The following is a 25,389-nucleotide window of genomic DNA, read 5'->3' on the forward strand; positions in this document are numbered from 1 at the left end:
TATTAATCCTGGACCTGTACTTATTAACGAAATACAAAGCAAATTAAATATAAAAATTTAATAAATGAAGTTCAGCTCATTGAAGCAAATCCTCCTTATGCTAATGTGAGATTTCTTAGTGGCCATGAGACTTCGGTGTCTACTAAACAGTTGGCTCCAATTGGAACAAGACCTATAATACAAAAATCAAGCAACAATTTAAAAATAACAGCCATTGATAACTATCCTTCAACCACTAATGATAGCAATGAAACTCTTTAACCTCCGAAAAGGAACAAGACAACATGCGGAATCCTATGGAATAAATAAACATTCTTGTAGATCTTAACGAGTTTCTAAAGCCTGAGAAAAACTCAACTAGCAGACTTAAAGGTCTAACTCTTGATAAAGTTAGCGTTTATCTCCAAAACTCTAGCACCTCACACGGCCACCTTTGTTGCATGTTCAAGAATAACATCGTTCAACACCTTATTTTAAAGAAATCACGGAAAATTTGTTTGCTTTTATTGTATTAAAAACCAGGTTGTTTGATCGTTTATTTTTAAAAGTTAATAAACACTAATTACAAGGTATATCATTAAACAAGTAATGCAAAACTATTTGTACACTGAGGCATATTCGTTTAGACGCATCAATTTTTTTCTCTTTATCTTAATTTTTTTCTATGTATTGTCAACTGATATGCATGCAAGTTATTATCAAAATAATTGTTGTGTTGTGGGCTAATAAAAACCACAAAAAATTTTTTTCTATGTGTCTTTATTAACATGAGAGTATGTTTGATATACAAAAGCACATTTTTAAATTGGAATATATCTATAGACGCAATCAGGTTAATAACGGTAATTATTGATTTTTAATCACTTTTACACAAATAAGTTGATAAATATTAGTGTAATTTAATCTTTTGCTCTGCCAGTATCATTTTTATTGCATTTTACGAAATGCCTAAAGGAAAGTATTTGACAGATGCTGAAAAAATACAAATTAATTTATATCGTGGCTCAGAAATCTCACCAGCACTCTCTATACGAGAAATAGCAAGAAAAATTGGAAGATCTGACCATGTTGTACGAAACTACATTGCAAAAGGTGACAATTACGGTGTAAAAAAAGCAACAAACGGCAACAAAGTATTAACAAATCGGCAAATTAATCGAATTCGCTTCGAAGCAACCAAAAATAAATTGAATGCAACACAAATAAAGGATAAATTATTATTGCCTGTCACCAATAAACATGTTCCACATATTCTACGTACAACACCAAACGTAAAGTGGAAGAAACCACACCAAAAACCAATGTTAAAAAAACACCATAAAATTGCTAGATTACAGTTTGCTAAAAACCATATGCATTGGACTCATGAGTGGCAAAACGTAATATTTTCAGATAAAAAAAAGTTCAATTTAGATGGTCCGGACTCTTACAGTTGTTATTGGCATGATCTAAGAGGAATAAATGACCCACAAACAAAACGAAATTATGGAGGAGGAAGTTTAATGGTTTGGGGTGGATTTTCTTATTCAGGAAAATTGGCTCTGTGTTGTGGTTTACCTAAAATGAACTCGATAAAGTATACAGAAATGTTGGATGATGTTCTCATAACTTATATGGATGAAAACATGGACGATAATGCCATATTTCAGCAAGATAATGCTGCAATTCACACATCTAGGCATTCTATGAAATGGTTTAAAGACCACAACATCCCGGTTCTCGAATGGCCAGCTTGTAGCCCGGACTTAAATCCAATCGAGAACGTGTGGGGAATGCTATCAAGAAAAGTTTATGACGCTAAAGCAGCCGGACACCAGTTTAAAACTGTTACTGAGTTAAAGTGTAAAATCCTTGAAGCATGGTCCGAGTTGGATCAAACTACACTTCAACGACTAGTGGAGTCAATGAAAGGCAGAATTTTTGAGGTGATCCAGTGTAATGGAGGACATACGCATTACTAATTTCCATCTTTTAATGTCAAAAATATGACTGCGTCTTTAGATATATTCCAATTAAAAAATGTACTTTTGTATATCAAACATACTCTCATGTTAATAAAGACACATAGAAAAATTTTTTGTGTGATTTTTATTAGCCCACAACACAACAATTATTTTGATAATAACTTGCATGCATATCAGTTGACAATTCATAGAAAAAAATTAAGACAAAGAGAAAAAAATTGATGCGTCTAAACGAATATGCCTTAGTGTAAATGTTTTTAGTTTTATATTTATTTTTTAGTTTACATATTTAATTATTATATATTTCATTATTATATTATGGTTTTATTTGTTAAGGTTACATGGGTTTATCCTTGAGATCGCGATGGCGTCACAAAACGAGTTACCATCTTTGAAGGGCAAAAATATTGGGAAAATGCGTTAATAGCGCGTTTCAACCCAGCATTAAAATATAGAAAACACTAAAAGATATTAGTGAAAAGTTTTAAAAAACGCAAAGAGTATCAGTGTGTTGTACAAGCGATCAATAGCATGTCGATATATGAATATTTTGATAAACTACATTTTATGGCGTTAGAAAGGTATATAGAAAAAGTATATAGGAAGTACTCGGTATAAAACAGTGCCCATACAAGTTTGTTGCTGACAAATGGAAACAGCATCATGATCTGTATTATTATTTAATTAAGAGTCCAAAAGTTTTTTATTCAGGAGCAATAGAAAACTATAAGGCGTTGGAAGCATATAAGTACCTTTTCTGGTAAGGTACAGCCTTTATTGTTATAAATTCTGGTCATGTTTTTTTAAAGGCGAAGTAAAGCTCTCCAACAAAATCAACAACTTTCCTTAACTGCATAAGTTGCTCTTACAAAAAATGGATCAGTAGTTTTTAGCCAAAGTAAATGCAGGCAGGGTTAGTAAATGTGATATTATGCTTATATTATTTACCGTGTGAAAGCTATTACTGCTTATCTTTATGTTCTATTAGAACAGTATAATTTTAGTAAATTCTTTACAATAACTGGTAGAATTCTTCAAGAGTTTGTTATGATATAGAAGAATTTTACAAGAACTCCACTGTTCTAGAACATAACAAAAAAAATAACCATTTAAACTTTAAATTATTTTGTGGAAGTTCTAATATTATTATGCAGTTTTTATACAACTTTTTAGACTCAGTGAAACATGCTTACATGTGGCTGCAATTCTTTTCAAAATGGAAGCAGTTGCTCGATTAGGGTTGATTTCTAAATCCTGCACTGATGTAACATGTCAATTGAACTAATTAAATACTCGCGATGTAAAACCTGCTCCAATCACAGGAATAAATTTCTATAGTGCTAAGGCTTAGTGTAAGCTACAACTTAAGAGGCGAGAACCTGCTGTTGTGATAATTGTTTATGGACAATTTTTTTATTCATATTATTATTAATATTATATTATTTTAATCATATTACATATTATTATATTATTTTTAAGCATATTAGATTATTTAAGTTTTTAGAAAAAAAGCTTGACTTTTATTTTTTAGATATATAAATAAAATTCATATTGTTTATTTATATAGTTAAGATTTATATTGGTTTTTAATAGGCATTAACACAAAATCAAATTCATGGGAAAGCAGAATAGTATCAAAAACTGATCGAAACAATGATTAATATCAAAAAATAACTGACCGAAACTCATTTTAATGATTAAGATCGAAAATGTTATATTTAGATTAATATAGAAAAGTTTTTATATCGAAATTCACAAATGTGGAACAATATTGAAAACAATAAAAACGGAATAAGATCAAAAACTCAATTTAATGATTAACATCAAAAATGTGATTTTCTGATTAATGTCGAAAACAATAAAAACGGAATATGATCGAAAACTCATTTTAATGATTAACATAAAAAATATGATTTTCCAATTACAATTTTTTATATAAAAAGAACTAGTACTAGGAGAAAATCTTAAGAAACTTTTAATACTAAGTCACTTTTCAATAAGAAACTTATTTAAGAGTTTGATGAATATTTCCTAACTTTTCACCTAAATATCGCATCAACTTTACATGAAGGTAGCATTATCTACAATGGAGAGCAGCAGTTTAAATGAACACTTTAATTTGCACATGCAATGAAATTCAATTCGATTTAAAACTTGAAATTTAAGAAACTTTTAAGAAACTCAGTATTCCAAAATGTCGTTAGAGAACTTATCAAAAAATTATAATGAAGCAGAAGGAGAAAGAAAAAATTCAAAAGAGATTTGGTTTGGTAATTTTGGATACACTAAAGATAAACTTTATAAAGACAAAATGCATCTTAAATGTCATTTTTTTACAACAATAAACTGCAAAAACAGAGCTTTTATTCGTGAAGATAAACTTCAAGCTACTACTGGTCACAGTTGCAGTTCAAAAGAAACAGATTTTGAAGTGATGCTTGCTAAAAGTACCATGAAGAAAAAAGAAGAAGCAACATTTGAAGACCTGCGCTCAAAAACACTGTGATTGAGTTTCCTGCAGTTGTTTCTGAATCTGTTAGTTTTCCTCAAAATATCCCAAGTCTTCAGAAAAGGAAAAGGCTAAATGAGCCCTCAAACCCAAAATCACCAAAAGAAGCTGCTGAAGTTCTGAATGACAAAAAATGTCATCGGTATGTATCCGTTTTCTTAGGATCGGTTGCAGAACAGAACAGCGTAGCATTGCTGTTTGGGCATATGCTAGTCATCAACAAGGCGAAATCGGCCAAACTGTGTTTTGTTGATGGAACATTTAGGTATTTATATGAATGCATTTAACTTTTTTAAAGAAATATACGTTCTGAAAGAACATATATTTATGCAGGGGCTGTCCATTTGTTGCGTCGACAAACTTTCTTTTTACCTCATTTTCTCACCCTTAACAACAATTTGTCAAATTTCCAGAGACCCTTCATCCCCTATAAACTTACGTCAATATTTGACAACCTCCCCCTTCTTCAGTTCAGACCCCCCCCCCCATGTTTTGCTGACGTAATTAATAGACAGCCCTAGAAGAAAAAATTGATATACTAAAACGTTAAGTAGAACACTTTTACTTACAGTTGTAAGTTATAGTTACATTCATTGTACTTCCAGCATGACACCACGCATGGAGGAAAGCAAGTGGTATCAGCTCTTGATATTTTCTGTTGAGTATTCAGCAGTGCTTAAAGATCCAATTCCAGATGAGGATCAGGTCAATTTTGATCTTGATAACCCTCACCCTTTGGGGCACATATGTTCCAGCTGTATGTGCTTTAATGAAATCCAGATCCAAGGCTCTATGCAAGCTTGTTTTTCACAATTTTGATATTATTCCGGTTAGTCCCTTTTCGAATTTTTCACAATTTCGATATTATTCTGGTTAGTCCCTTTCCGATATTATTCTCTTTTGAGCTTTTTTGAGATTATTTTGCTTTAAGAATTTTCGATAATATTCCTTTATTTACAATTTAGATGTATTCTCTTTTTTAATATTATTTTAAAAAGTCCCTTTTCGATTTTATTCCTTTTTTCACAATTTCGAGATTATTCTGTTTTTCGGATTTTCGATACAATTCCATTTTTTTCAATTTCGATGTTATTCTCTATTTTGATTTTATTCCAGAAAGTCCCTTTCCGAGAATAATCAGTTTGTTATTATCGATACTGTTACTAATAATCAAATTCATTTTTTGTTGTCATCAGGATTTTCAAACCCCATTTTTAAATTAAAATATTATTTAATCAACTTTAAAACCTCCACGAACTTTAAAAAACTTTTACCATTATTTTCACCTTAACTTAAGTCAGCAAGACTTTATTACAGAAGCTAGCAATCTTGCCAAGTCACTGAGTATAACAGCTGAAGAAGTAATTTACCTTGAAGAAGCAACCAGAGTTCAGTCAGTCTGTGTATTGCGGCCTTAGCATAGTAGTGGCAGAATCTAATTGAAAAGGAAGAAACAGCTTTCTGCTTTTATAAGACATATTGTATTTCAGGTTTATTGATAGCTGAAAATATCGTAGGAATGTAACCTGGACATTTAATGCATTATTCTTTTCACCTAATAAGAATAATTTATAATTTTTAGACTTAACATACTTTACAATTTTTAAAATTAAATTAGGAATGCGTGAATTTAAACTTTGCATAAGCCGGAAATTGCTTAAATAAGTGTTTCCGAATTTTTCACGAAGCGTCAAGTTTCGTGAAAAATTCGGAATCATCTGCCTTAAATGATATTACTAAACTTGTTGATGGTTTAAGAATAGTTACATTTGTTTTTTATTATCTGCATATTTCACCTAATATTTTCAGTATAAAATACATCAAAGTATTAACAAATATTTGACATTTAAGACGAGCTGAAATAGTTAATCAAATAGAAAAACAAAGTTATCATCAAGGTAGGAGTTTGTTGTCGACAATTTTCAAAACGTCAACAGGCAAAAGCATTTTTCTTTCAATTCTGAAAACTTGGTTTAGGAAAATAAGTAGTATTTATAATAATATATCTTATAGCGTTGCTGTTCATACGAATTCAAAAAATTGTTTTGCTATTTATTTTTTAAAACTGTGCTCGCAAAGCAGTATTTAATAGGCAATTATACTTTAGCTCCAGATGATAATGAAAACAATGCTGCAATGGACATGTTTTGGTAATTGTATATGCAACAATCCAAGTCGACTTTAAAAATTACCATAAGCTTTTATAAAAAGTTTGATTTTTATCCAACTCTTAGCCAGATACATTACACGGTGAAGAAATACAAGAGTGAATATATTCAACTATTATTAGCAATTAAAATGGTTAGTACGATTTAAGAGTTTATCAAAAAGATGCTCTAACTAGCGTCCAGATAGCCATGATGCGACATAGCCCATAGGCAGATCTGCCTATGGGCTATGTCGATATGGTAATATATATATATAATATGAATATTATATCTAATAGATAATAATAACAATTTATATGAAATCTGGTCGGTTGTCTCTCACTATATTTATAAAAGATTCTTATTATAAGGTTTATAAATATCGACGTTTCCTCAAATTTTTATTTATTATGTTTTACTTTTTAATCTTATCGGTTCTCTAAACTACAGCCCACTGTAATTGGTGTAGTCACAGTGCTTGTGTATCATTGTATAACGAGTGTGTTGCACATATTTTATTCGCTTGTGATTTTTGGACAACATGTGGATGTTATGTCGTCAAAAAGTATCTTCGATACAGGTGATGGAGTTGATATTTTTGTCGATTCTTCTGTTCCTGTTAATCGTAATCCTATGCAGTTTTCTAACAGCTTGCTGAAAAGACTCTTCAAGTTGCTCCTGGATGGGATAATCAAACATTTAGTGTAAACAAAAAGAACTTTAGGGACCCTGATACAGCTAAAATGGTAGAATCTGCTGTTATGGGTGCAGTAGGTGCTATTATTCCTAAATCTGTTGTTAATGCAACAAAAGCTATTTAATTTTACTAAAGCTATACCTAAGGTAGTACCTGCTATTCCTAGCGCTGTTAAAAATTTCACAAGAAAATCTAAGTATCAATTATATGGTCCTAAAGCTCAAGTTACAAATGCGCAACTTCGCTGGGATGAATTAAATATGGAGTTGATGGGGTGTTCGAAATTTGGTAATGATATGGATGATTTATTTTCAGACACTATGTCTTCAACTTCGATTGGTTCTTCAAGTGTCCCATAGTCCAGGTCTATTCAATCTACTAATATATCAGATACTTCTTCTCTTTCATAATTCGATCCTGAAACTGATCGGCGTACAGACGACGATTTTTACGATAAAGACAAGGTAGCACAGTGGGGAAAAGAACAATTGTTAACTGCTAAACCTCGAGTCAAGTACGAATATACTTCTAAAGATACTCCTGCATTTAAAGCTGCTGATTTATCACACCAATTAGAATTTTCGAAAACCTACATTGTTACGTCACTTCTATAATGATCCTGCTTATCAATCTAATAGTAGCATTGTTAGACCTAAACTTGAGCAAGCAGATCGTATAAAACCTGCTCAACATAAAGACATTTCATTTTATGACTATTCAGTCATTTGTGAGGTACTCTCGGAGAAAGTTCGTACATCCAAAAAGAAGAGACGTTTGGCGTCTGCGAGGTAGTCGTATTCATGGCGGAACAACCTCCTGACGTAGAACCTCCAGCCGCACCAGACATCATTCCGCAGCCTGACCTTCAGCATAATCAAACCTTTTTTTGAAGAACATACAATGTCAGAGGAAATTTAAATTGGTTTAGAGTTGTCTGAATCGACTATACCTGATATTTATTATTTGCCTATTGAGTTTCCAACTATTATGTTAAGTAGAGTAAATTTCTTCCTCTTAGTCATTTATTGCATTTTATTCTTAAGTCTATATAATGTGAAATATTTGATGTTAGAGTTGAAAATCAATTAAAAACTACAAGTACAACATCTGTCTATCTAGAAATGGCAAATATTGGTATGAGAATTTTTAATGTTGATGGTAATCAAACTATTTTAAATAGACATTACCCTTACGCTAACAGTACTGATTCTACATATATTATATCTTTGCAAGAAAGTTCTAAAAAAAGATACCTTCGCCTTTGTCTACTGTTGTTTTGTTAGAAGATGCTATATATTTTGAAGATGATAGTACTCGTTATGAACATGTTGTTAGTACTCGTGATCCTCGTTTTATAGAAAAAAATAATGTAGCAGAGCAAACTGTATTTAGTGGTTCTTGGGTTAACGATGTTGGTTTGCGTATGCATATTATTCCTAATCATATGATCCTTATCAAGTGACTTACCATATGATCCTTATCAAGTGGGCACTTTTATTTTTTCATAAAACAGTATTCAACCTACTGCTAAAAATGGTATATGGTGTAATTCTGATGAACCTGATGAAGAATTTGCTAAAGTTGGAATCGTAACTGAACATTGGAATGTTATTAATGCTCTCGTTTAGATTATGTTGATGGTTTTTTGACTTTCCCTGGTGCTGGTTTACTACAGCTATGGGAACAACATACATTCGAAACACCTACTTCTGAACACACAAAGTATCTTCCCATGTTTGGATCGTGGTTTTAAAGCATTAGATAATGATTATAAAGCTGGTACTATAGTTCCTATTGTTCGATCAACATCGACAACTATAGAAGACGCAAGGCAAAAGTATTATGATGATTTTCCTTATTCTTTTGAAAATTGTTTCGATATGCATTGTATGCCTACTTGATATCATGAATGGAATGCTCTTATGAGTAAAGATAAATTCGACTATGAGGTTGCTTCTGGTAATAAGTTAATCGATTGGGAGAATACGCAATATAATGATTTACCTCGTATACCACCTTTCCAAAGGAATAAATCTGTCAAGCCTTTGTATTTGTTATAGTAGTATGATAGGAAGAAGAAAGCAAGGATGATATCTCATCATTTATCATGATCAAATAAAATTTATTTTTAAATGGAATTGAACACTAAGCAAAAATAAAAAATAATCAAACGAAAAAAAAATTCAAAACTATACATAACAGTTTTTAATTATTGCGGTTATGAATTCCTCATTAAGAAATATTGTTTAAAAAATTTAAAATTTTTAAATAAAGCCCATAGGCAGATCTGCCTATGGGCTATGGCTATGTATTAAAAATCATCCATTGAGTTATCGTTGTCAATTGCTGGAGCACATCGTTTTTGTATGAATTGGCTGCTTCTTCCCATTCTTGTATTTCTTTCATCTCCTCGGTGTAGTTCGCCTGCATTGCTAAGTCTTGTGGGTATTGTTGTTGTTTTGTCGTTCTCCATATCTCGTGAAGTTGCCAATCTACTAGACTGTTTAGTGATACTCGTTTCATTGCTTTGATTTCATTTTCATTACCATACTTTAATCATAACAACTATTATTTTTTTATTGTTGTTGTTGTTATTATAGATATTGTGATTATATTTTTATTATTAATTTTATTATTATTATATTTATTCAATTATTATTATTGTTAATTTTATTATTATTATATTTATTATATTATTATTTAATTATTTTTAAGTAATGATAATTTTTAATGATAGGAAGAAGAGAAGCAAGGATGACGAATGTGAGAGAATTAAGAAGTCTGTTAATGAAGAAGAAGAAAGAAGCAGAGCAATTCAGTCAATAACACTCCCACCATTAGAAACGTTAAAAAACTTTGACAAATTCGACAAATTGATGCTTGGTTTAGCAGAATGCGAAAACATAGACATAGATGAAGAGGTAAATAATACTTGTTTTGATGAAATGTGGGAATTTTATTATATTGAAATATTGGAACGCTTTTCTTTACCTTTAAAAAAGAAATTAAGAAAAGAATACGGATTACCTTTCGTATATATAATGCAAGATCACGAAAAAGAAAAAATGATGAAATGGAGAGAAACTTATACTTTTCAAGATAACCCTTCTGATAATGAATTAGAAGAATTAAGATTATATAATAAGGATGAATTTTTTATAAACGACATATTAAATGTAAAAGTAAATATGAAATAATTTCATTAATTCGAGCAGTGTTTTGTTTTTTCAGAACTTCCCCCAACAAAACAATACTACTTGTACCATGTCATCTATACAGGACCAGAAAATAACACACCTTGGTTCAACTTCCAGACTAACACAATCAAGTATATTCCAATTTTTCAAGCAACCCATATCAAATGCTGTTACGCAGATGGTAGACGGGACCCAGAATTTAATGGAAAATTACACACCCACTGTATTCTTGCCATCCGAGCAAAACGTAAATCACTTGATGCAATACACAATTCACTATGCCGATCATTATTTAGAGAACGAAAATAAAAGTGTCCAGGCTGTTTCGAATTATTTAAACGAAGATATGGAGTCCAATGCAAAAGATGCGCCTTTAAAACTAAGTGCAAACATGTTAATGGCTTTAAATACTATAAAAACCTCAATGCATACATTAAACGAAGTATCAGCAACAATATCGAAGAAATTGATAACACAGTATGTCAGTAAAGAAGAAACACTAAAAAAAGTATATAGCGAAGAAGAATATAAAGAATATTTAATTGAAAAAGATATAATAAACATTAAACACTACGATTACATATTAGAAAATGATTCTTATTTGCGATTACTTGAATTATCTATAAAAAAATGTACAGATATTGAAACTATCAAGAAAAAAGCTTTCCGACAAAATTACACCGTAAAATACCTGATGATACAATACCTGAAAATACCTCAATATATCTAAATCATTAATAAAACAATAAAAGTTAGTTTGCAGCATAGTTAAAAACAAAAAAAAAATCAGTTTAGAAATATGTAATGCAAATAAGCAAAAGATCAGTTATCAGGTGGGACTGCACACAATTTTCAAACTCAAGTTGTTTCTTCAATTGATCAACTTCTTTGTATTCTGATTTTTATAAATGCGACTATCAAAAGAGCCGCACAAAAATTATTCAAAACATTACAAACTCTAAGACCGACGGTGTCGTTACTAATCATGCAGTTGTTCAGCTAATATAATTTTTTATGGGGAAAAGTTTTAAATGAACTAAGTTTTTACTTACACCCTTTAGAAACAATATTCTGCTCTTGCAGATCTGCATTAAAAATGATTAAAACACATTAAAAAGTGGTGTTCGGGAAAGATTGTATTGCTGGTAGTAAAGTTTTACAATCGAATAAGATGCGATTCAAAAATGGTAAAGGAGAACCTAAAGGTTTTAAAATCAATTTAGATGAGATGAAACTTCCAAAAAGACTCATTCCCTATTACAGATTGCATATTTTGTTTCTTATATAAGTATATTTATCCAGAACTTCAACTTATTTATTAAATTTTTAAGTACCAGTACAGTTTCATGTGGAGGGCTACAAAGTAGTTTAAGAATAGACTTTAATAACAAAACAGCTGAAAAAAAAATTTGCGTCTTAGGGCTATTGGGAAAGACTTAAACATGACCATGGGAGGCATTATTTTAACAGTCAGCTACAGGAAGTCATATTGGAGGGATAAAACTGGTTGAAAATATTTAAAAAATCTTTATCATGTAAAAGACAATCTAACTGTGTTGTTATTTAGTACAAAAGATTTGTTCGGAAATATAATTAATGATTAAAAAAAGCCAGAAAAAAGAGAGAGTAAAACAAAAAAAGTATGAAATAACGCTTAAAATAATTTTTCGTAACATTTTAAAGCAAAAAAAAAAAAAATAAAAACAAAAAAGCATTGGCTCATCGTATTCAAAACTTTAGTTTGTCAGATATTTCAATCGAATTTTAAGAACTAGAGTCTAGGCAATTATCAGACCTCTCCGATACACTATCAGATACAACAGTTGGTAGATATACTCCGATATACTAGAATATCTCCGACATACTCTCAGTTGTTTGCCATTTATGGTTTAATTCAGAAAGGCAAGAAAAAGTTCTTTAATTTGGTAAACTTGAAAAAATTGTAAGCAAGTATATGCTGCAGCATTCTGGAAAGATAAGAAGTCTTATGATAATGATGCAGTGAATTATGTTATTTTAAAATACGAATTTAATGCAGATATAATCTATGGAGACCTTATGTTGTCTTGAAAACTTCAATGTTTAAAAAAACATTTTGAGTTTGATTAATTTAAGTTAATACTTGAAAAAAATTTAATAAATTATTAAAGAGGCTAATTTCATAGTCGCATTTGTTAAAAGAAATTATGCAGCTTGAAGTTTTTGAAGTTTTAACTTTATTGAAATAAATGATTAAAAGCAGCACTTTGTGTTAACACCTTTTTTTTTCTTTGACTGCATGTTCTTTATTTAATCTAAAAACACAAACTTTTGAAACAATTTACTTACACCAACAATTCCAACAACCTACCAAACATAAACCTCCACCTAACCCACCATATACTCCCTAAATATACCCATTAATCCTTGATACTAAGAAACGATTGATTCTATTTTTAAAATTTTATTGATCACTAATTTATCAACAATTAAACTGCGAACCTCATTAATTTATGTTGTTATTTACACCAAAATTATCCAGTTAGGGTGGGTGATAGAGGCACCCCCTCTCTCCAATGATTTTGTATTAACCTCAAATACTTACAAAATGTTTTTATTTCAGCTTCAATTGGTACCAAATTTATATAAATTGAATCATTTTTACGGAAGATATGATTAATTTAATTTTTTAATATATATATATATATATATATATATATATATATATATATATATATATATATATATATATATGTAAATATATATATATATATAAATATATATATATACCTATATATATATATATATATACATATATATATATATATATATATATATATATATATATATATATATATATATATATATATATATATATATATATATATATATATTTTTATATATATGTATATATGTATACAAAAGTTGTTTCAAGCATACTCGAAAAAAAAAATATCAAACAGACTTAATGAAATTTTGACTAAGGTGACTTTCTTTATAATAACATTTCCTTCTTTGTCAATATCACTACGACTTATTGCTTTAATCCAAAGATTAGGTGTAATTAATCTTTTGGTATCAAATAGTATTTTAGCTCTGAAGAAGTTTTAATATTGCTTGAACATCCAGAAACACAGCAGCTGTTTTGCATTTTTATAAACTTGACTCAAACGCGCTTAGTGGTTTCTAAATTTTAAAGCTGAGTTAAGGCATTAAACAAAATGTTTTCCTCCTACAAAGATGGTAACTTGTAATGTGACGCAATTGCGACCCCAAGTATGTGTATATACACACACACACACACAGATATATATATATATATATATATATATATATATATATATATATATATATATATATATATATATATATATATATATATATATATATATATATATAGCCATTCCAGAGGATTTGTCAATATATATATATATATAATTAACATAGTGTGGTCGGTATAAATTTAGTTTCTTTTTATGACCTCTGCGTAATTTTGAGAGTGTTTGTTTGATGAAAAGTTCTACTTTTATTTTATCGATTTGAAAAGGTCTCAATTTTGATGACAATTTCAAACACTTGAATAAGATCTCCTCTTTGTCTTCTTTCTGACGATGTTATTAAGTTTAGAGTCTGTAAACGGTATTGGTACTGCAGAATTCTTATAGTATTTGACACCCCAGTCATTCTGTGCTGTACTTTTCTAATAGTTTTAAGTCATCATAGTAGTTTGGTGACCAAAGTGGTGCTGCAAATTCAATCAGGTCTAACTAAAGTTGTGTATAATTGCTTGACAAGATACTGATCTAAATGGACAAAGATGTTTTTCATCATCACCCTTATTGCATTAATAATTAATAATACTATAGAGGATATACCGGTTATTGCTTCTTCTTATGAAATTGAAGTTTTATTTATATATAAACAGTATTTTTTTAATTTTTTAGATTTTAAAAATTTTAACGATTTCTAGGAACAATAGATAAAGCATATCCAGTAACAAGTTCTGAGAGAGAAAATGTAGAATTTTATCAAAACAAAAAATGTAACTTTTCTTTGAACTACAAAGTAATTAAAGGTTCTTCAAAAGAAATTTTGTCTTATGCGTTTTTATCTACTCAGCCATTAAACATTAAACAGGTTTTAGAAGCTCATCGGCACGTCCGTGTTATACGGGAAAACGCCCCATTATTATCAACGCTGGTGTGACAGGACAGATAATACTGTTTTGGAATTTGTTTGCAGTAGCCCTATACAAACTAAATCAAAAAAATTTATAAACATTGTTTCTTGCTTTGCTTCGCACAACATTACCTTTTCTGATAATTTCAGAAGACCTTACTTCAAATACGAACTTCAGTGACTCATGTTGTCATTTGGTATATAATAGTACTGATACTGTGCTAAGTGCTTTATGTAAAAAGCAAGGAAGGAAGTTAAGTTTTTTTTGTATCAATAGTTGTATCCTAACAATGTACTTAAAATCTTGAGGTTTTTAAACACATTTTTAATTTAATTTCTAAAATTACATTATCCACATTAACTTTTAAATAGAATTGAATGATTTCATGTCAACATTAGCAAAATATTTCGCTTGTTAGAAGAAATTTGCGAATTTGTAGGCATATATATTTTAAATTCCGAGCTAAAATAGTTCATTTTGATCAATTAGGCTTGTATCGCGATGATGGTTTGATTATAATGCAAACAAAATCAGGGCTTCAACTTGACAAAATCAGAAATAATAACTTAAAAATATTCAAAAATATTGGCTTCTAATTAAAATTCACATTAATTTAAAAACTGTGAATTTTCTTGATGTCACATTTAACCTCTCGGAAAATTCTTATAGACCTTATAAAAAACCAAATTAAGAATTATCGTATATTAATATAAATTCAAATCATCCCCCTCAAATCTTAAAACAAATCCCAATTTCGATTAACAGTAGACAAAATCAAACCACTTCTTATAAAAATATTTTTAACTCTTCCAAACGCGTGTATGAAGATGCTCATTAAACTAGCGGATTTAAAAATTTCGAGCCAATATTTATTAAAAAAATTGCAAAAAAGCGAAATAGAAGTATAATTTGGTACAACTCTCCGTACATCAAAATTTGCTTCAACAAATATTGGAAAAGCGTTTTTAAAGACAGTTGGCATACATTTCCCTCCTTCCAATAAAAAGCACAAAAATTTTAACAGAAACTCTATCAAGGTGAGCCAGAGCTGTACAAAAAATATTGAAAGAATTATATAAGGCCATAATTTTGCATTAAATAATAAAAATAAATATCTTAAATAAAAAAAATACTGAAAATTTAACCTGCAAGCGAAAAAGTAACTGCACTATGAATGGCAATTGCTTATAAATAGAAAAAGATTAACCAATAAATTGCTTCCTCGCGAAACAACCCTGATAAACAACACTGAGGGCAAATGGAAAAGGCGTTATGCCAAACACAAACTACCTTTTAAACATAAAAAATACTCAAAAGAGACTATACAATCAAAATATATTTGGCAACAAAAAGTAAAAAATATTAGCTTTAAATAAAATTGGTTTATTCTAAAAACTGCGCCTACCCATAATACAATTCCAAGAAAAGTATACTATGTTTAAAAGAAAAATTTGAAATTATTACTCATTTAAATCAAGAAAATTTACTCAATAGAAAATCTGAATTAATTAAGACATGAAAATAAGTTTCTTTAAAAAATTATATAAACAAATGACCAATCTAAAACTATCCTAATTCTAAAGAATTCTTTTCATGATTTTTTAATTATCTAATGTAGTTAATGTAACTTCGTGGTTGCAAAACACTACAGATATTACATAACTAATTACAAATTGTCTCAACTTCCTGTAGACTAACATTTCTATAATTTGAACTTTTTAGTGTTTAGACATTCTTCCTAATAAACCTTCTGATGCAGAACCATATTTGAAGATCCAAGTTAGATCCAAGTTATATATATATATATATATATATATATATATATATATATATATATATATATACAGTATCGAACATAACGATATATATATATATATATATATACATAATATATATAATATATATACATAATATATATACATAATATATATATATATATATATATATATATATATATATATATATATATATATATATATATATATATATATATATATATATATATATATATACAGTATCGAACATAACGAGTGCAACCAAATAATGCTAATTTAGATTCTTTATATAAAAGTGCTGCATTTTTTCAATTTAGAGAAATAACTATGTAGCTGTTTAGAGACAAAGTTCTTTAAGTCTATTCATCACAAAGTGCAACTCGACAAAACGTTGAGCAAGCTGTATTTCGCTATCAATATTTCATGACGAATCCTTTGTTGTCGATCACAGCCTTGCATCTTCGAGGCATAGATTCGATCAGGTGATCATTAAAACTTTGAGGAATCGCTGCCCAGGCCTTTGGATTTGTTCAAACAGTTGATCCTAATTACGAACACCTTCACGATTAATTCTGCGATTGACGATCTCCAACAGGTTCTCGATAGGGTTAAGATCCGGAGATTGAGGCGGTTAATCCATCGCCGATAGGTGGTTGTCTTGAAACCACTGCTTGACTACTTTTGCAGTGTGTTTCGAATCGTTGTCTTGCTAAAAAACCCATTTTATTGGCATATTCCGTTCAGCATGAGGTCTTTCAGGATATTTTTATACATGAAACGGTCCATTATTCCATCATTTCGATATATTGGACCTAGACCGTTAGCAGAAAAACACACCGAGACCATTACATTGCCTCTACCATGCTTCAAGGTCTTATGGCAGTAACGTAAATCGAGGAGTTTTCCGGTGGACGCACACGGCAAATGCCATCGCTCCCAATGATGTTGAACTTCGATTTATCACTGAACAGGACAGTTCGCCATTTCTGCACATTCCAGTCAATATGAGATGTAGCAAACAGGAGTCTTTTCTTCTGGTTTCATAGTGAAATCAGCGGTTTCTTTGACGTCGAGAAAACAAAGCAGCTCATTTATTAAATGCTGTCACTATACATGCTTTTGCTGGTATAGAAACTGATGTTAAAAGTTTAGATTATTATAAACGTCATATGCATCCAGACATTAAAAAAACGTGGTTGGAAACTGATGTTTTAATTATTGATGAAATTTCAATGATTAACGCTCAAACATTTGATTTATTACATTTAATAGCTTGTGAAATAAAACAATGTTATGATAAATTATTTGGTGGTATACAAGTTATTGCTTGTGGTGATTTTTTTCAATTACCAACTATTAAAGGAGAATTTGTTTTTAAATCTAACATATGGCAACAATACATGACAGAAGTTTTAATTTTAAACTGAATGCTTTAGACAAAAAAAAGATGCGCAATTTTTTGGAGCTTTAAATGAAATACGATTTGGACAAGTTTCAGATCAAACTATTGGTTATTTTATGACGCGTTGTTTTGAAAAGGATGAAAATTTAAACACTATATATACGATATTATTTTTTAGATATATGGAAGTTGATGTTTATAACAATAAAAAAATGGAGAGTATAAAACAAGAAGGTTATTGGTTTTATGCTAAAGATGTTATTTAAAATCCAAATATACAATGTTCGTTTCAGAATCCAGCTGCTGTTTATCTTAATAGGTGCTATTGTTATGTTAGTGCTTATCTTAATATTGTTATGTTAGTGCTTATCTTAATAGGTGCTATTGTTATGCTTGTGAGAAATATTAATGTGGAGGAAGGTTTGTGCAATGGTACTATTGGTACAGTCATTTTAATAGAAAACAATGCTGTTTGGGGTAATATAAATAAAAAAGAAGTCAAATGTGAATGTGTCGAAGAAGAAATTTTAGATTGCTCTCATGCTGTTGTGGGCTCAAGATTCGGTTTACCTTTAAAATTAGCTTTTTCTTTTACTGTTCATAAAGCTCAAAGAAGTACAATAAATAAAGCAGTTGTTCAATTTAATTCAAAGGCTTTTAAACAAAATTCTGTCTGTGTGCTGGCACCTGTCAGCTAATTGCTCATGTCATGGCATGCTATGACTATAGACTCCGGAACTGTTTGTTGTGTTAGTATAGCTCGTTTCGTTTTTAAGACATGTAAAATTAGAAACACTTTTTAGCATTGTTCGATGTTGGTTGCCAATGTTTTGTCTAACACTGAATATATATATATATATATATATATATATATATATATATATATATATATATATATATATTTATATATATATACATACACATACATATATATATATATATGTATATATATACATACACATACACACACATATATACATATACATACATATATATATATATATATATATATATATATATATGTATATATATGTATATATATATATATGTATATATATATATATATATATAAATATATATATATATATATATATATATATATATATATATATATATAAATTTAGTAAAAACACTTATCTAATTTTTTAATCTCCTGAAGACGAAACCTGTTGTCGAAGATCAAAATTAGATAAGTGTTTTACATAATTATTATTGCTCTGTTTTTTAAGAACATAGAGCACTCTATTTGTAGAATATGCTTATATAAATTATATATATATATATATTTATACACATAAATATATATATATATATATATATATATATATATATATATATACATATATATTAAATATATATATATATATATATATATATACACTACCGTGCAAAATTCTCCGCTCATTTGTAATATTTCAATAAAGTAACAAAAGTTTGCAAGAAAATTGCGTTTATTTTTAATTGTTTATTCAACAATGAATTAGACAGTAAATACAATACATTTTAGGATGATTTTAAATATATAAAATCAATAAAATGTTAATATACAAAGTTGTAAATGTTAAATTTTATTTTCATCAATATGAGACCCCTTGGAGCGTATAACAGCAGCACATAATCTTGGCATTCGGGCTAATAATTTATTCATGGTTTCCGCTGTTATCTCATACCAAGCATTTTGCAAACGTTCCCATTGCATTTGCTGATTAATAAAAGATGTTTCACCTGCTTCTCTGATCTTCCGATCCAGTTCATCCCACAACTTTTCGATGGGTGATAGATCTGGTGATTGAGGAGGCCAAGTCATAATTTTGCAAACTTTTCCCCTTTCTTTTAGTTTCAAATAATTTTTGCATAATCCAGATGCATGTTTTGGATCGTTGTCCTGCTGCATGATGAATCCTTTCCCAATTATACGAATACCAGATGGAATCGCGTGCTTAACCAAAATATTATGGTACATGTGTTTATCCATGGTAGATGTGATTTTAACTAAATCTCCAGTTAACCCATTGCCAAAACATCCCCAAAGCATAATATTACCACCTCCATGTTTTACAGTACTTTGTATACATTGAGGAAGCACTCTTTCATTAGGTAAACGCCTAACATGCACGCGACGTCGGGTACCAAAAAGTTCGAACCTACTCTCGTCTGTCCATAGAACTTTCTTCCAATCTTCTAATCCCCAATTTTTATGCATTTTTGCCCATTCCAATCTTTTCTTCTTATTTACTGCCCTCAACAAAGGTTTACGTGCAGCAACGCGTCCAAATAAGTTGACTGATCTTAGTCTTCTTTTTACAGTATCAGTTGATACTGGATTTACCCTTGTTTTGTTGAGTTCTGCTGTTAAAATTGTGGCTGGAATTTTTTTATTTCTTTTGCTGGACACAACAATAAACGTATCTTCTTGCCGTGATGTAACTCTTGGTCTTCCAGAACGTGATCTGTCACTGTTGGAACCAATATCATGCAATCGTTGTAGAGCATATCTGACACCTGATTCGGATATTTTTAACCTGGAAGCAATTTTTCTATATGAATAACCTTCTTCACGTAAAATACATATTTTGCCACGAAGTTCTTCACAATATTCTTTCTTCACTTTCACCATTTCTCAAATTCTTCATTAAATTCAAGACATTAAATGCGCACACTAATGCCATTTTCAAGTATAAATATAAACATAAGTCTATTAAAAGCAACCAATTAAAATTACTGAAAACATCCTTACCATGCCGGAAAGTATCATGCTACTGTCAAACCTAAGCTTACAAAAAATATTTTGGTTAAAACTTTTGTGCGGTTTTAAATTTAATAAAGAATACTGAAGAACTTTATATGTATTTTACGTGAAAAAGGTTATTCATATAGAAAAATTTCTGCCATGTTTTTAGCAGCAGAACTCAACAAAACAAAGGTAAACAAAATTATTTGAAACAAAAAGAAAAGGAAAAAGTATGTAAAATTATGATTTGGCCTCATCAACTTTTTATATTAACATTTTATTCTTTTTATATATTTAAAATCATCCTAAAATGTATTGCATTTACTGTTCCTTGCAAATATTACACATGAGCGGAGACTTTTGCACGGTAGTGTATATATATACATATGTATATTAATTACGTAAGTGTTTTCTACAAATAGAGTGCTCAATATTTAATTTTTAATTATATTATTATTAATATTATTCCATTTTTAAGTTTTCATTATTTCACGAGTTGAATTTAACTTTTCCCACAATATGCGTCTGTGTGTATTGTGTAAAAAAAAGAAACTCCTGTTTGAAAATAGGCAGGAAGACAAGTTAGGATTTCTTTCTAAACTTTCAATAGTATTTTCATAATATAAAATCCATTGAATGATCACGTGTCCTTGTTTATCCAAACCAAACTTTCTCTCGCTAAAATTTCATGAATGCATTAAATGACGATGGAATGACAATGATAACTCAACTCAGAAAAAGGTTTGAATTTGGAAGTGGCATTTTCTTCAGACTTTGTAATACTCGCTTTCCTTGTTACAATCAAATGTCATTAAAAAAGGAAATAAGTTTCTACTTGTACACATAAACGAATTTTGCGGACGATAGTGACTAATGCAATTGGCGTATGTAAATTTGTCCGGATTATAATAACCTTTAGAAAATTTTTCATTCAACATGCTTATAGCATGAAAAGAATTGTTTTTTTGAAAAATTCAAATTTTTATAGTGTTGTTTGTTTTTCTCCGTTGATTGGCTTTATTTCTTTCCTCGTCATTAATAAAGACTCTTTGAGAATCTTGATCGTCTTAGGTAATGTTTGCGCTTTCGAATACCACTTTTAATAATTCTGTAAGACTACTTTTATATTGCGATTTTAATTTAGAATGCAACAAACGAATTTTGGTATTACTTTTGTTAACGGATAAAATTTTAATGTTAATACGATCAAAAGTATTTTCGTAAGCAAAACAGTGACACAAATCAATCAAAGATTGAAATGACATATTTTTAGAATTTTCTTTTAAATTTTGTAAAACGTTTTTCTAAGCCAGAATATTTTTGTTCATCTTGTTCTTCAAAAAAGGGTTGTAAAATATTTTCTTCTGAATATAAATCGCTCGCATTTTTTTCAACACTTTTTTATTCCATACTTTAATTGTGTACACATTCCATTGGCGAATCAACAAAGAGACTAGAAAAGCAGAATAAAAACATAATCTTGGTTTAAACAAAATAATTTAATCTAAAAACATTTTTCTTTTTTGTTCATAAGAGAGTTTAGTATAAGATAGTCCTTTTAGCGAAATTTGCCATTGTGTTATAGAATGAGGTCTATACCATTCACCAAACCATTCGTCTACATCAATTGCTCCTCTTTTGTTGATTTTTAAATAAAATTATTATTTTAATTTTTTCGTAAAATGTATTGTTGCCTTTTCTTTTTTTGATTTTGTTTATCTATTTTGCTCCTCTTTTGTTGTTTTAACAAAAGTATTTTTTTATTCTTTTCGTAATATGTTTTGTTTTTTCGTAATATGTTTTGTTGTGTTTTTTTCTTTTTTTGATTTTGTTTATCTGTCATTAGCATTTTTCTTTTAAAACATGACAATTCAAAATCTCGTAATTTTATCATTGATCTTTCTGTTAAATTGGATAGAGATTTGATTTTAATATTACATAATCGTATTAACCTCCATCCGCTATCGTTTTCTAAAGTATTAAAAACAGCTCGAACATTGGCATCTTTAAATAAAACGTAAACTAGTCGGTCCTTCTCAAGGTTTTATAAAATAAACTGGCGAATTGTAACAACGTTTCATTATTTTACAATAATCATCTTCAATAGATTTGCAATTATAACCAATTAAGAAATTGTGAAACAAGTCAGCAAAATGAATACTATTTTTCATTTGCGTTTCAAACCGTTCCAATGTTTTTTGTTCTACATGATAAACAATTTCATCGGGACTTTGAATTTCTGAATCAAGTTGTGATTCTTCCACAATATCTTTATCTTTATAATCATCTTTGATGTAAAAAAAATGTTCAGTGTATATACTGTTGTTACTAAGTTTAGTTTCCTCAGTTTGATATTCAAATTTCATTTTTTTACATCTAAAAAAAAATTACATTTATTTTTTATAAAATTCCAAAACATCAGAATCACCAGTGATACTTTTAAATATTTTTCGTAATTCTATTATATTATTAATAATTATAAAAATGTCATTAATATTACAAACTCGTGATAAAGAAACATAATAAAGACTATTATTAAAAGCCTTTGAATTAAATTGAACAACTGCTTTATTCATTGTACTTCCTTGAGCTTTATGAACAGTAAAAGAAAAAGCTAATTTTAAAGGTAAACCGAATCTTGAGCCCACAACAGCATGAGAGCAATCTAAAATTTCTTCTTCGACACATTCACATTTGACTTCTTTTTTATTTATATTACCCCAAACAGCATTGTTTTCTATTAAAATGACTGTACCAATAGTACCATTGCACAAACCTTCCTCCACATTAATATTTCTCACAAGCATAACAATAGCACCTATTAAGATAAGCACTAACATAACAATATTAAGATAAGCACTAACATAACAATAGCACCTATTAAGATAAACAGCAGCTGGATTCTGAAACGAACATTGTATATTTGGATTTTAAATAACATCTTTAGCATAAAACCAATAACCTTCTTGTTTTATACTCTCCATTTTTTTATTGTTATAAACATCAACTTCCATATTTCTAAAAAATAATCTCGTATATTTAGTGTTTAAATTTTCATCTTTTTCAAAACAACGCGTCATAAAATAATCAATGTCTTGATGCATATGAAGTTTATAATAATCTAAACTTTTAACAACAGTTTCTATACCAGCAAAAGCATGTATTGTGACACCATTTAATAAATGAGCTGCTTTTCCTGTACTTGCAGTAATATGTATTGTTTTATAAATTTGTATACTTTGACGATATAACTTTTTCAACAACTAGCACCTTAGTAATAAAAAAATTCTTTCCTTCATCAAGCAAATAAAGCGTTTTTTGTTGTTGTAAAGATAACATTTGATTATTTACTGAATAAAAAATTACAAAAAAAATATTACAAATCATTTTTTTATTCTGAATAAAAGTACATGTAAGTATACTTGATAAAAAATAACAAAAAAATAAGTATAAAATCCAAATTCATTCGTAATTTAAACAAAAAGTTTTCACTAACATTTTTTTATTTTGATTTTGTTTTATAGTATTCATCTTACAAAATAAAAAAATTTTATTTTTAATATAAATACATAATAGCATATTTTACAAAAAACTTCATAAAAATAATGTTCTGGTCAACGAATCTTTCCAGGTTACAAGATAAATCGTCTGGTCCATGAACCGACAACAAAAACCTCACAGCTAACATTTCATCTTCTGTATAATAGGTTTTTTGTTTGCATAATAACTTGAGTAATTTTTTATTATCATTTTCTCTTATTTTATTCATCAAAAAAAAAAGAAATATAAATTACTTGTTTTAAAACATTTATTACAATATATACAAAAAATTTAATTTATAAAAAAATATAAAAAAACTTTATAGTAAAAATTTTTTATTCTTCATTTAATTTGAACGTAATACAATAATACATAATAATGAACGTAAAATCTGTCTTTAGTTTTTTTGCTGCTTTAAGAAAAAGCGAACATTGACAATAAAGTAAAAAAATTATTATTCTTTGTATAACGAATCTATATGTTCGTATCTCCTTTTAGAATCATATTCTGAACGCACAATCACAATTGTACGCACAATCACAATTGTAAAAGAACAAGAGTTCTTTTACAATTGAAACATAAATTGCTCTCTTTACACGATGACAAACTAATAATTTCGCTTTTATAATATGTATAAGTATTTTTCAATAAAACTTCTGACAAACCTATTTTTTTTGCTGCTAACATTATATTATTTTCCATTTTTTATGTAATCTAAAATAAATTTATTTTAAAAAAATATAAAAACATGACAAAAAAATTTTAATTTGTTGCTTCCATTTGATATTTGTTCACGAGATCATTATCATATATATTTTTTTAATTTTATAAATATTTCTCGACAAGTACCACATGCTTCAAAATCGCAAAGTTCTTGATAAGAATTACAGGGAACGGAATTACAAATCGCACAATCGTTTGTAGAAAGCATACTTTTTTCTAATTCGCCACTTGGATCAGATTTTGCAACATATTTTAATAAACCATCATAATCAAGATCTTTTTTGACTACTTCTCTATATAAATCAAAATCTTCCAAGGTTGTTTTAGACATTTTTTACTGATTTAAAAAAAATTTATTTTAAAAAAATATAAAAAATTTACAAAAATTAATTTGTTGTTTCCGTTTGATATTTCTTCACGAGATCATTGTCAAATATAAATCTTTTGAGTTTGTCAAATTTTTCTTCACAACTAACACACGGTTCTCCTCTACATTTTGTGCATGATTCCATAGAAAGCATACGTTTTTTTATTTCTCCATCCAA

At 28.8% G+C, this 25,389-nt stretch overlaps 1 protein-coding gene across 1 annotated transcript; it reads right to left on the bottom strand.

Annotated features, from left to right (window-relative positions):
* Positions 1–22,974: 22,974 nt before the first annotated feature.
* Positions 22,975–25,175, bottom strand: LOC136074659 (ATP-dependent DNA helicase pif1-like). Its single transcript, XM_065786998.1, has 4 exons — positions 24,971–25,175; positions 23,820–23,931; positions 23,544–23,599; positions 22,975–23,414 (listed from the first exon to the last, which is right to left on the bottom strand). The coding sequence occupies exons 1-4, from the start codon at positions 25,173–25,175 to the stop codon at positions 22,975–22,977; spliced, it is 813 nt and encodes a 270-aa protein (XP_065643070.1).
* Positions 25,176–25,389: the final 214 nt, after the last annotated feature.

The sequence above is a fragment of the Hydra vulgaris genome, chromosome 01 (genome assembly GCF_038396675.1).
Source record: "Hydra vulgaris chromosome 01, alternate assembly HydraT2T_AEP".
Classification (NCBI taxonomy): Eukaryota; Metazoa; Cnidaria; class Hydrozoa; order Anthoathecata; family Hydridae; genus Hydra; species Hydra vulgaris.

Coding starts and splice junctions, on each gene's coding strand:
- LOC136074659 (XM_065786998.1), bottom strand. CDS start 25,175: ATGTCTAAAACAACCTTGGAAGATTTTGATTTATATAGAGAAGTAGTC. Junction 23,932..24,970: donor TTGCGATTTTGAAGCATGTG/GTACTTGTCGAG, acceptor TTTTTTATTCAG/TAAATAATCAAATGTTATCT. Junction 23,600..23,819: donor GAAAAAGTTATATCGTCAAA/GTATACAAATTT, acceptor ATTATTTTTTAG/AAATATGGAAGTTGATGTTT.